The 13,189-nt window shown below is 39.2% G+C and overlaps 2 protein-coding genes across 2 annotated transcripts; one reads left to right on the forward strand and one right to left on the reverse strand.

Annotated features, from left to right (window-relative positions):
* Window positions 1-370: 370 nt before the first annotated feature.
* Window positions 371-3,544, reverse strand: LOC308085365 (dehydrogenase/reductase SDR family member 11-like). The gene is made up of 7 exons (XM_080428505.1): window positions 3,290-3,544; window positions 2,178-2,387; window positions 1,569-1,663; window positions 1,207-1,336; window positions 898-990; window positions 716-781; window positions 371-569 (listed from the first exon to the last, which is right to left on the reverse strand). Exons 1-7 carry the CDS (start codon window positions 3,419-3,421, stop codon window positions 528-530), a joined length of 768 nt encoding a protein of 255 aa, XP_080284631.1. The 5' UTR covers window positions 3,422-3,544; the 3' UTR covers window positions 371-527.
* A 3,290-nt stretch (window positions 3,545-6,834) lies between these two features.
* Window positions 6,835-8,729, forward strand: ca4b (carbonic anhydrase IV b; the record flags this gene model as incomplete). Its single annotated transcript, XM_080429169.1, has 5 exons — window positions 6,835-6,840; window positions 6,988-7,080; window positions 7,889-7,955; window positions 8,225-8,388; window positions 8,535-8,729. 5 exons carry the CDS (start codon window positions 6,835-6,837, stop codon window positions 8,727-8,729), a joined length of 525 nt encoding a protein of 174 aa, XP_080285295.1.
* Between the last annotated feature and the right edge of the window lie 4,460 nt (window positions 8,730-13,189).

Here is a 13,189-nt window from a genome sequence, read left to right on the forward strand (position 1 = left end):
ATAAAATGATTGCAGTAAAATAACCCACAAAACTATGGAGGAGGCGACGCAAAAACGTCACAATACCAGGTAACTGCCTGGAAACCCAGATTCACTCTCTGACACACACACACACACACACACTCTCACACACACACACACACACACACACACACACACACACACACACACACACACACACACACACACACACACACACACACACACACACACACACACACACACACACACACACACACACACACACACACACACACACACACACACACGTATAGCTATGCTTTTAATAGGCTTCAACAACTCAAACAACATCAAAGAATATGTATTTATTGATCATTTAGCCAAGACATTTATACATGCAGTTGAAATGATTTGTTTTATACTTATTCTGTACATGTAGAACTCAATCTATCAATAATGCCAATGTGGAAATACATTGATTAAATCATATTAAATTGTGTTTGTCATAAATACATTCCAAAGTGCTGAGGTCAAATCAATGTTAATGTCCAGTCTTGGTGTTCAGACTAAAAGTACTGTTCCACCGGTCTCATCTGAATGTCTCCAATCTATAAAAAGACATATCAAACAAAATGTTTGCAAACTATTACTGAACAACCATTAATATTAAAGACACATTTATCCAAAGACATACAGTATCTCACACACTGCATAAAGCAATGAAGGCAACATGAAACAAAGTGATTGTGTATACCTGCACATGTGGAGGTGCACTTAAGGCATAAGTGACAGCACTTGAAATGTCTTTGGCTTCCAAACACTAAGAGAATAAACAAGACACTGTTTTGGGAAGGCTAAAACCTCACAATGTTTAGATTATAGTTGTTACATTTGTGCAATTGTTTTTAGACCAAACAGATGTATGGAATATGTCACCTTTAGACTTGCATACTGTGAAACAGCCTTCTCAGGGCTGAGGCTGTGCATCCGAAAAGCAAATTCAGTCTCAACTAAACCAGGAGATATACACTGCAAAGGAAATTGACTGTTTCAATGAGCATACTTATTTTACTTAATACATGGTGGTGCACTATCAATAACCAGTTATAAACACTTTTTTAATACAGATTAATCTAAAGCTATAGGCTTAATGACTCAGATTGCAGCACATTTAGCATGATGGTTATGTGTGTGTTTTGAAAAATGTTCAAATGAACACTTTAGAACGAAGACAGGGTATCTTACTGTCGCTCTTATATGCGTCTTTGCTTCACGAAGTTCTTGCCGTAGGGCCTCTGTTAGGGCAGTCACTGCATATTTGGTAGCAGTGTAGAAGTGTGTGTCAGCATTGTGAACTACACGATGTCCACTCATGCTGAAACAGAGAGAATGGATTATACCAAAAATATATTGGCACAGTAGTATCACTGCCACTGGCCCCTAAATGCCTAAATCTGTGTGGGCCTAACACTGGTATTGCCTCACATACTACATTATGCTTAACCTGTAAACAATATTGTAACAATCATGTGACATTCATTTGACTTAAGGGTGTTGATTAACCAGAGATGGCTGTACACATGACCTGAAAGTAACTTGAACATTACCTGTTTATGTTTATGATGTGCCCATCATCAACATTTCTCTCTTTCATTGACTGATATGCTTCACGGACGCATATAGACAAAGCAATGACATTCACCTGCAACGATATCATATGATCAGGACTGGGACACACAACCTCCCATAATTGATTACTGCCAAGTTCCAGAGGATGCATTAGACATTCCACATGGTGAAATGTCTAATGCCATGCAGAGCCAATGGCACTTTGGGTAATAACATCATATCCTGTGTTTGTAAAACATTCCATATGGTTGATGATAAAAATACATTTGTTTGGCCTTTTTGTTGTTCTCTTGTTTGATCTCCTTCCCACTTGCCCCCCCCACCACCACCCCTCATCTTCCTCCCCCCTCTTCTTTCTATGGAAATAACGTTGCGATGGGAACAATGTACAAAAACTAATTTCACCCACTTTTTTACCTTGTAAACCTGTGATGTGACAATAAACCTGATTCTGATTCTGTTTCTGATTCTGATTCTAAATGAATGAATGAATGAATGAATGAATGAATGAATGAATGAATGAATGAATGAATGAATGAATGAATGAATGAATGAATGAATAAATAAATAAATAAAACAAACCTTACATCTGTCATGTTTCTCCAGCTACTGGTTTTGCCACTTAACAGTGGTTCTGGGTGAGCCAAGCCAGCATTGTTGATGCAGACATCCACACCCTGGTGTTGGGCTTTAATGGTAGAGAACATGGACAGAATCTCATCTTCATTGGACAGGTCACACTTGAAGGGAACCAGAGTACCACTGTAGCCTGCATTTACACACTCTGCAGCCAGTTTCTGAAATTATGAGGTAGTTGGTTTCAGATCCATAATCAGTACTTGTTGCCAGAGCTGCCTGTTACACAGAACCTTTTTTGAAAGTTGAAACCTCAACAACCTGCAAACAGCAGCCAGTGACATCAGGAAGCCGAAGTTACATTAATAGGTAGCTGTAGTATACAACCCTCGTAGACGTATTTATGATTCTGACGTTTTCAATCTACGAGAGTTGTAGGGTTCACGCCCCATGGAGACATGGACTTTCTGCACTATGCCCCGCAGATACTCCAAACGTGTACAAATTGAAAACAAAGGTGCTTATCCCCAAGCCCCAAATGTTAACTGTCTCTACGGGGTAGTAGTTTAATGTAATAATCCATATCCTTCAATAAAGAAGTGTTTTAATGCCGTCTGTGGCCGAACGCCATTTTTTCACCCTAGTTTACTTCCTGTTTACATTTAGTGTAATTCCGGGTTTCACCGGATGCGCCCCGTCACTACCGCCCATTGGGAACTTCCGACAGAATCGGCCACAGACGGCATTAAAACACTTCTTTATTGAAAGATATGGATTATTACATTAAACTACTACCCCGTAGAGACAGTTAACATTTGGGGCTTGGGGCTAAGCACCTTTATTTTCAATTTTTACACGTTTGGTGTATCTGCGGGGCATAGTGCAGAAAGTCCATGTCTCCATGGGGCGTGAACCCTACAACTCTCGTAGATTGAAAACGTCAGAATCATAAATACGTCTACGAGGGTTGTATACTACAGCTAATTAATAGGCAATGTGAGCTGGATTCCAGCATGTGTAAGAGTGGCTGTTTCTGTTTGAAACACTGAAACAAACATTATTCACCAATTCAATGAAATATCTGCATAATGATAGACCGTTTCAGTTTCAATCTGCAGCACACCTCTACTTTCTGGACGTCCCTAGCGCAGCCTACGACTCTCATGCCGTGTTGAACAAGCTCCTTGGAGATAGCCGCCCCGATCCCAACAGACGCACCGGTCACAAGAGCCACTCTGCCTTTCCAGCGATCCATTGTAGCGAAAAAACTATACAATATTTGTGACCAGGGAGTCACGCTGTTGACATCTGAAAACTTTGCTGAGAGAGGCTGTCAAACGCACTTTGACCAGACAGACGGACAGCCTACCATAACATAACGTCCACCACCACCGCACCACGTGATAAATGATGGCCAATCCCAGCGCTCAGCGCTTCTAGCAATAGCATTTCGTAGGCTAGGTAGGCGGGTCGAAAATAACAGACCTACAAGTTCACAAGCTCACAACTTGTGAGCTTGTAGATCTGCTATGTTCGACGCGCGACCCCGTCATGCGACGGAGCTTAAATTGTGCCTACGAACGAGCCGCCATCCAGGGTAACAGGAAGAGTAAGATGTAAAATTGGCTATTTTTGTCAAAATGGAAAAAAAATATGGGAAAAAAATTCTTATGAGGACCCCCAGGGGCTCTTTGAGGGGGTTCCAGGGGCCTCCCAGCTAAATCAGTTAACTTAGTATGAACTTTTTATTATATTTTATTTTACAGATAGGCCTACTATTTAAAAAAATAATTAAAACCAAATTGCTAATGATCGTTCCCTGGCACAAAATCTTTTCAAATGGGGGTCCACGGCTAAATACAAATACAATTTGGGGGTTCTTCTTAACATGGAAATGTAAGAGAACCTGGATGGGTCCTGGCTGAGGATTCAAGAAGAGTGGGCACTAAGGAAGAGATGGGCACCTCGATGTAAAATTGGCTTTTTTTTGTCCAAAACGAACATGCACTGTACGTCATTATCAGACTTAAATGTATCCTTCAACTTCTCGTTTATGCCCAAAATGATTGTAGTAGTTTTGTAGCATAGATATTTCAAGCATGTTCTGATCATATTTTACATTACTTAAGACCATTTTCCAAATATTTTACATTACTTAAGACCATTTTCCAAATATTTTACATTACTTAAGACCATTTTCCAAATATTTTACATTCTGCCCACTCTTCCTTAGTGCCCACTCTTTTACCCTACAGATCATTAGCCTAGGCTACTTAGTCTCAAACGCTATCATTTAACTAGCCTACTTCCTCTTCAGGCTTACTTGAAGCTATGTCAGTCCAACCTCACATATTTTACTGACACATCCTGGCTGTAGGCTATGGTCATTTAAAATGCTCTACACTGTGCACACTGTACATACTGACACACACTTTACACACATGATACTCTTTACACTTTATCAAGTTATAAGGCTATACTTAACTTATTACTGCTTGGTTTTACTCATATTGTACCCTGTGGTTTATTATATATTTTTTGTTTGTTTGTTCATTTGTAGTGTTAGCACAGTCTGGCAGAGCAGTCCACACTTTCACACACATACTTGAGCATGCCAACTAAATTAGTTGAATCTTCAATCTTAAAAAAGAGGTGGAGCTTCCACTATTATTGACTAAATCAGAGACAAACAGTTCTTTGATAAGACATAAAGGCTTTTATGAGATAGCTACTATCTACTGTCCTTTGTTATACAGGGCTATAATAAATTGATAAATAACTATTCAAATAAATAAAGTGGGTGGGATTAACAGGTAGGCACATCTGTGTTACAACAGTTAAATATAAGTTGGTCTGTCCTGACAGCATCTATGATTAATTTTAATTCAGGTAGACAAGGCAAATACAATAGCAATGCTCACATTTACTTTATTTGTTTGTGCAACTCTGGTGAAGATTTCAGGAGCCGGTAAGTTGGCTAGATTGTACTCACTGTCGCATCACTTTCACTTTTTTTTGGGCATCATGTAGATTGCATTCTCTTTTACAATAGTGGCAATTCTCTTGTATAATAGTGTCTAGTTAACAGTTACAGAAAAGGAAAAAAACTTCAATTGGCTATAGGCAGCCAAGTCAACAAACTGTGTAGGGTTTTGTTGAGACCATTCTAGACTGTACCAAAGGAGTTGGTATTTGGGACAGATTTGGCAATTAGATCTGAGACTGCCAGTAGATGTGGACAGTTTGTGACCAAAGTGTGTCCAGTGATTAATTTGTAAATCAGGGTGTACCAGTGGGAATCATATCTGGGCTGGAGGTCAGGCTGATCGACTGTATGATGGCTGAGTGGTAGAGGGTTTCCGGTTTTGCAGGTTGTTTTTTGTGGCCGGTTGACATCTCTATAGACAAGTATTGAGGGGAGAATACATTATTGGAACATGGAAATTCAATACATTATAGTTTGATTGACACTGTTCTTTCTTGTGCCCATCACATCAGGGAAAACTCAATAATTTAGCATATAGGAAAGGAGTTACCTCTCATTTTTTATAATTAAAGTAGTAGAAAATATAAAAAACTAATTTGTCTTATTCCTACTGCACGTGTATTTCTGATGTGTGAGTAACTTGACCAATTTCTATCCATCTGTAATAGACTGGTGCTATGAGTCCCAGTATACATGCAACAGCACCTGCACAGGTAAAAATCAATTAATGCATACATAGGCATCTAACAGCTAGAATCCAGAGGTCTTGACAAATATATTTTAAAGTACGCTAAATGCCTTTACAAGTGTGTTCAATTCTTTCTTGTCTGTTGCCCAGAACCTGATAGGTGGCCAGTGGTGTCAAAGCAATGTGACGGAATGTTCCAGTCTCCAATAAACATTGTCACAAGGAAAATGAGGAAAGATGAGCTTCTCTCTCCATTCCAATTCACTGGCTATCAAGACATGTTTCGTGGTGTAATTAAAAACACCGGGCACAATGGTATCTTACAAAGAAAATATATTAATATCAATGTTTGTGTGTATTTATTAGCCCTATATAATTTGTCATACAAGAAATAGCAAAAATAGCTGATGTACAGTACAGGCTCAACGTAGCACATTGTGATATATTGTGAGCTTCTAGATCTGCTATTTTAGCTATTTTTGAATTTGTTTATTTATTTAAAAAATGTAAGAAATATTTGCCCAAAATGTGGTTAAAATAAATAGCACATTTCTTACAATTACTGTAATAATTCAAGGCAAATATGTTGAATTGGTCAAAACAGCATGAGTATAAAAATTGACAAAGAGTTTATCACGCTGTGTGGAACAAAGTGTTCCCTTAATGATTTTGAGCAGTGGTATATGCAACACACTAAAGCCTTGTAAAGTAACTGCTTACAATGCACCCTTTTAATCTTTAATCTTAAAATACCCTGACATACACGTTTCACATCCTTTTGTACCTTTTTAATGTCCTCATTAGTCTTTTAAGTTCACATGATGGCTCTGATTAAAGATTTCTCATCTTTTATGACTTGAATTTCATCGTAGTTGAAGTAGACCTTCCTGTTGCTGCAACGATCAAAGGTGGAAATCTGACAGCAACATACAAGGCAATGCAACTTCATCTGCATTGGGGCTCAGAACACACCATCGATGGAGAACGCTTTCCAATGGAGGTACCTGGTCCCGCACCCATTAGGCCAGAAGACAAAATGTGATATAAAACCGCCGTTGAATTTATACAAATACAAACAGAAATATTTATTAATTCAATCTGAAGAAATAAGTCATTAATGATCTTCATCTTATGCCATTTATACTAGATTCATATTGTCCATGTAAAAGAAGAATACAACTCTATACCTGAAGCTTTGAGTGACCGCACAGGTGTTGCAGTGCTTGGATTTTTCTACCAGGTGCTGTCTCTGTTTGGTTTTCTTTAATTGAAAAACAATACTACTACTGTTGTTGTTGTTGTTGTAGTACTACTACTACTACTACTACTACTACTACTACTACTACTACTACTACTACTACTCAGTGGTGGAAAGTAACTAAGTACATTTACTCAATACTGTACTTAAATAAAACTGTGAGATTCTTATACTTTACTTTAAAATTGTGAGGTAATATACTTTACTTGAGTATGTTATTTTTCAATACTTTGTACTTCTACTCTAGAAACACTCATTGTACTTTTTACTCCACTACTATTATTTGAAAACTTTAGTTACTAGTTACTTTGTAGATTTAGATTATTATTACAAAATATCCATTAAGCCCCATTTTATACTCCTATTTGAACATAACACACATCTACAAGCTCAAGCATTGTGAACTTGTAGATATGGTATTTTTGAAAGATTTTGACATTTTGAAAACCTTTGAAAAACCTTGTGAAATGGGACATTCTGCATAATGAGTACTTTTGCTACTTTAAGTATATATTTGATGCCAATACAATTGTACTTTTACTCAAGTAAAATGTTCAATACAGGCCTTTAACTAACAGAGTATTTATACATTGCTACTTTCTTATACCACTTCTGCTACTACTACTCAAAGCCCAACCTGATGACTAACCACTAAAACAGAGCACACTCTATTCACTCTCTTCACATGTATTGTTGTAACATTGTAATTTATTTTTGTAATGTACAAACATGTGATTTCAATTTGCCAAGACAAGTTTATGCTTAAGCTTAATCTTATACACAATTTCAGGAATCTGAGAGCTCAAATAAGAAATACGACCCCATCATAGAGGCTCTGGAAGATATTAAACATCCTAGTAAGTCATATCTACCGACTACCGTTATCTATCTATCCTTATTGTGTATCATAATCTGATGGGACAAACACCCGTTATTGTGTCAATGTTTATTCTGCTGTTGGGGTAAAGTGCGACTGGTGAGTATTTATTGTTTTACAATGCAATAAAACATCTATTCACACGTCTACAATAACAAAGTAATAACTAATTAATAAGATAGCAATAGAACTGTCAATCTGAATTTATGCAAAAAGGTGCCTTTAGTAATTTGTTATTTCTTAATTCAGCTGGCAACGCTACTATAAGTGGTGTGTCCTTAGACATGCTCCTTCCACCACTGAGTGACAGGACAAGATACTTTCGCTACCAAGGCTCCCTTACAACGCCAAATTGTGACGAAGCTCTCATTTGGACAGTGTTTGAAAACCCCATTCGACTCAGCAGAGAACAGGTGCTTTTCATGCAATCCTCTCCTCATTCTAAAGCAGAACTTTGACTCTTTTAAACAAGCATATAAAATGTGCCTCTTTATTAGTTTACTCCGTGTACTTTGATTATTATCTGATTTTAATGATATTTACTTATCTGTTTTCACAGCTTGCTGCATTCTCCGACCTTCAGTTTGCTAATGGCATGCAAATGGCAGAAATATATCGACCGGTGCAACCCTTGAATGACAGGCATGTGTATTATTCTGAAGGACAAGTTGCTTCAGTTAGCTCTACATTATTCAGCGGAATCAGCGCTTCAGTTTTGGCAACCATTGGATATTCCGTGCACATTATGAGCTGAAAGTTGACCATGCAGTACAGTGTAATGTGATGTAACATAATCCTCATTTCATGCCACGTAAACATGGCATTGTTCAGTTTCAACAATGAAAATCATAGTGTAAAGTGTACCATCAATTATTATGGGTTTGTCAAGATGAAATGGAGAATGCATTTTGTCCAATTTTGTATTTTCAAAACTACCACGATTTAAATGACTTAAACACTCAGGAGTGTTTTCAATTTCCTAGAACACTATGGCAATCAATAGAAAAATAAGTTGTGACAATAAATAGTACAAACACTAACCTTGAGGTATAAAAAACGTGGATCTTGTTGACATAAGTTGGTGTCAGTTCCAGCATAAACCACAGTGTAGCAGTATTGTATAAGCCTGGCTAACTGTTGACAGCTCACCTAGAAGTTACTACTGCACTCATCTGAGAGGCAGCACAGTAGGCTAATTCTGTGAACAACAGAGATACTTGTGGTTTCAATGTTTCAATGTTCTAATCTCTTGTTGTAAATAAAAACCCACCTATCAACATGAACTGATGCGACTCTGACTCAAAACATGTTAGAAAGAAAGAGGGGTTTTGAGTTGTACATGGACAGATGAGAAGACACAACACTGGGAATTGCCAGTCATGGTCAGGTTAGTTTGAAGTCATAGCAGGCCAGTTGCATATAGAGCACACTTGAAGGCTACCTCTCCTATTTGTCATACATTTATGGAACCCTTATAAATTGTTTACTTACTCTATATTACCGTATTATGTAATTCTTATAAGAAATGTGAATCGGGTTCGGGTGGCACATTGGTAAAGTGCCTTCCCACCACCAGGGAGGTTGTGGGTTCGAATCCACCGTCTTGCATCGGGCTTTGTCGAGCGTCTATACGAACACAATTGGCCCGCGTTCGGGGAGGGAAGCCGGGCAGGGAGGGTGATATCACTGCATGTAATCCTACAGGCTGGGGTGGCACCTGTCGGCAGGGAGTGTTGGTCGGTAGGAGTAGAATGTGTGTGGGGAGGAATTAATTGCCATAACGACACAGCACATGCTAAACATTTATTGAAATGCAATATTTCAATAAATGCTAAACTATGACAGTGTGTGCATATTCAGTTTTCTAGATAACTTCTTTCTCAGAAACCTAAACTCACCTGACACCAAGAGTTTAGGTCCGTCCACACCAATTGTGTGGATGGCCCTTAAAAAGGAGCCACGGCACCTGGTCAGATATGTAAAATGAGATCAGATCCACAATGACATAAATCAAGTGCAAGCGCTGTTCAAGTATTGTTCACTACTCTAACCGCCTAAGGGTAAAACTGTCTTTAGGTGGCTGGTCCGAGCTCCTCCAATGCTCTAACGTTTCCCTGAGGGAAGGAGTGAGAACAGACCATGTACTGGGTGGCTGGTGACCTCCATGATGAGCAGTGGCCGATGTTCCCATGATTTTTGTAGCCATTTGATCTCCACGGTAGAGTGGTAGAAATTGATCTTAACAATGCATTTGATCTGAATGCCTAAAAACCTCTTCATAATAATGTTATTATTAACAATAATTAATTCTTAGCACAATCATTATAAAGTTCTTCACAATGTCAACAAGAACAAAAAGTTTTGCAAACTGGTGTCTGAACTCTTGGATTTTCTAAAATCAACTATTATGTTTGTTTTCTCAACATTTAGGGAGAGGTTCAATTCAATTCAATTCAATTTTATTAAAGTGTCAAATCACAACAAGTTGTCTCAAGACACTTTACATGTAGAGAAGAGACCCGACATCCCACCCTGAGCAAGCAATTTTGCGACAGTGGCAACGAAAAACTCCCTCTTAACTGGAAGAAACGTCAGGCAGACCCTAGGCTCTAGGGTGGCGGCCTTCTGCCTCGACCGTGTCGGGGGAAAGAAGAGAGAGAGAGGGAGAGACAGACAGACAGAGGAGAGACAGAAAGAGATACAGTGCAAGTAGTAACAATAACAATAGTAGCAAATATAATAGTGTAAGATAGTATATGATAATATAATATAGTACAGCAATAGTGTGTATGCAGTATATAATGGTATAATATAAGAATGTTAAGATAATATACAGTATAGTGTAGTGGTATAGTGTAGTGTAGTAGAAATCCACGGTCGTGCTCCATGGAGAGGCCCGGTCCGCAGTCACAGTATTGAGCCGCAGCTGGGGGTCCGTAGTGACAGTCCATGGACCTGCGACGTGGGAAATAAAAGAAACTCCGGGGAGCGGGTCCCCGGTTGTAGAATTAGTGGCAGGCCTTACTAGAGCGTGAATCCGTACAGGGTTAATTACGATTGTACCAATGGGACACAAACCCACACAACCAAAGGGAGGACGAGAAGAGAGAGGACGAGAGGAGAGAGGAAAAGGGGGGGGGATGGGGAGTGGGGGGGAGAGATGATGACTATAGGGTGACTGAGTCTATACACTTCGGCTATAGGCTTTATCATAGAGAAAGGTTTTTAGTCTAGTCTTAAATATACAGAGTGTGTCTGCTTCACGGACTGAGACTGGGAGAAGGTTCCACAGCTGAGGTGCCTGAAACTTAAATGCTCTGCCTCCTGTTCTAACTTTTTGGGGGTTTCCTGGAGCCATAAGCATTTTTTCATACTGTGGACGCAATGGTGTTCTGGCTGGTTTATAGGGCTCGATGAGTTCTTTGAGATATACAGGTTGTCTTGCCACCATATGGATAGGTCGCTCACCTCCTTCCAATAGCTACAGGCATCCTCATTCTTTATAATTTATCAGTCCAGTCATTGCGGTGTTATCTGCAAATTTCACAATGCTGTTCTATTGTTAATATTTGGCAACAATGAGGTCTGCCTGCCAAAGACATAACCACCACATACAGATGGAATTGCACAGACCAAGATCTCTAAGTTTTAACACCAATATAGATGGTACAATGGTATAAAATGCAGAATCAATAAATAACATTCTGACATTGGCTTGTTTTTTCCTCATGCATGAGCCACAGCATTTTCCATGACAAACAGTAGTGAATCAAGCTTGGCCGGATTGTAAAGATTTCAAATTTCATTACTACTAATGTTAACTTTGTTAGATTAAATCTATTAGGACTTAAAATGTCCTTGGTAGCATAGAGTTGGGTCCGGGCTGATATGAAGGCAAATGAAGCAGCTTCATAAAGCATTTGAAATTAATTGTGATTAGAGTGACTGGCCAATCCAGTAATAGGCCTATATAATGAATGCAACACTAATCCTTTTAAAATACATTTACATCACATCTTTATTGTGCCTAGATTCAGTAAATTGGGGCAGCTGTGGCTCAGGAGGTAGTGCAGGACATCCAATGATCCGTGGGTCGGCGGTTCAAATCCCGGCTCCTCCTGTCCACATGTTGGAGTGTCCTTGGGCAAGACACTGAAACCTACATTGCCTCCAATGAGTCGGCCGGCGCTAGCTTGCCGCTATTGGTGTGTGAATGTGGGAAAAGTGAGGACGCTGGCGTTGACTGTTCGCCGCTTCACCTCCCAATGCCCTGTATGAATGAATGAACCATTGTAAAGCAGTTTGAGTACTTAGAAAAGCGCCATAAAAATCTGTCATTATTATTATTAAATGATACAGCCCCCCCTGTGTATTTGTATGGTGGGATTGATATCTCATCTCAAGGAGCCTTAGCCCACTTTAGCACCACTTAGAACCAGGCCTTTTGTAGTGGAAAAGCTTCCCTATACACATTCAATTTCTCAAAGGACATGTAAAAAATATGCTATTATAAGGCCTTAAGGGTTTACAGAACTGTATACGAACAAGTGGCTTGTTTGCCAGCTAAAGATCAAAGATAATAAGATAATACAATCAACCCTAGTCCACTGACCTGTGAGGATTATACCCAGTGATTTCACTTGAAGCTGTACTTGTTTTGGGACACGGACGCTATCTATATCACCTTAAGTACAGGAGGAGATTCTTTACACAGAAATAGACATCTGATCCAAGTAGAGTCCTGATCTAGGGAGATAATCTGCATGCTGCACAGTCATGCTAGAATATGCAACATAGCACTACCCTTGCTTTATCAGGGAAAGATAGATGTTAACTCATTATTGGTATTTATTTATTTATTAACATTGTGTGTTTGGGGAGAGGGGTGCATTAATTCTGTCACAATGCAACATATGAGGCAAGCTAAGATAATTATCAACAATGCAACAGTTGCAACACTTGCAACCTACAGCAATCTATCGCCAACAGCCCACTCTTGTCAGATCAGTGTTGTTTTCACAAGATCTTTTCTCAGTTTTGTGCACGCCACCCATCCCCCACTTCCTCTTATTCCACTGGTGTGGCTCTGAGGTTTGGGTTGTCTTGACAACAGAGGACACAGGCCTATGTCTATTCTATTTGTGAAGTTTCTGTTGTTGCATGCATATATTGCACATTTACTGCTGGGATGGAGAAGAAACTTAAACGAACCCC

This window comes from Gymnoscopelus braueri (genome assembly GCF_963280865.1).
Source record: "Gymnoscopelus braueri genome assembly, chromosome: 5".
NCBI lineage: Eukaryota > Metazoa > Chordata > Actinopteri > Myctophiformes > Myctophidae > Gymnoscopelus > Gymnoscopelus braueri.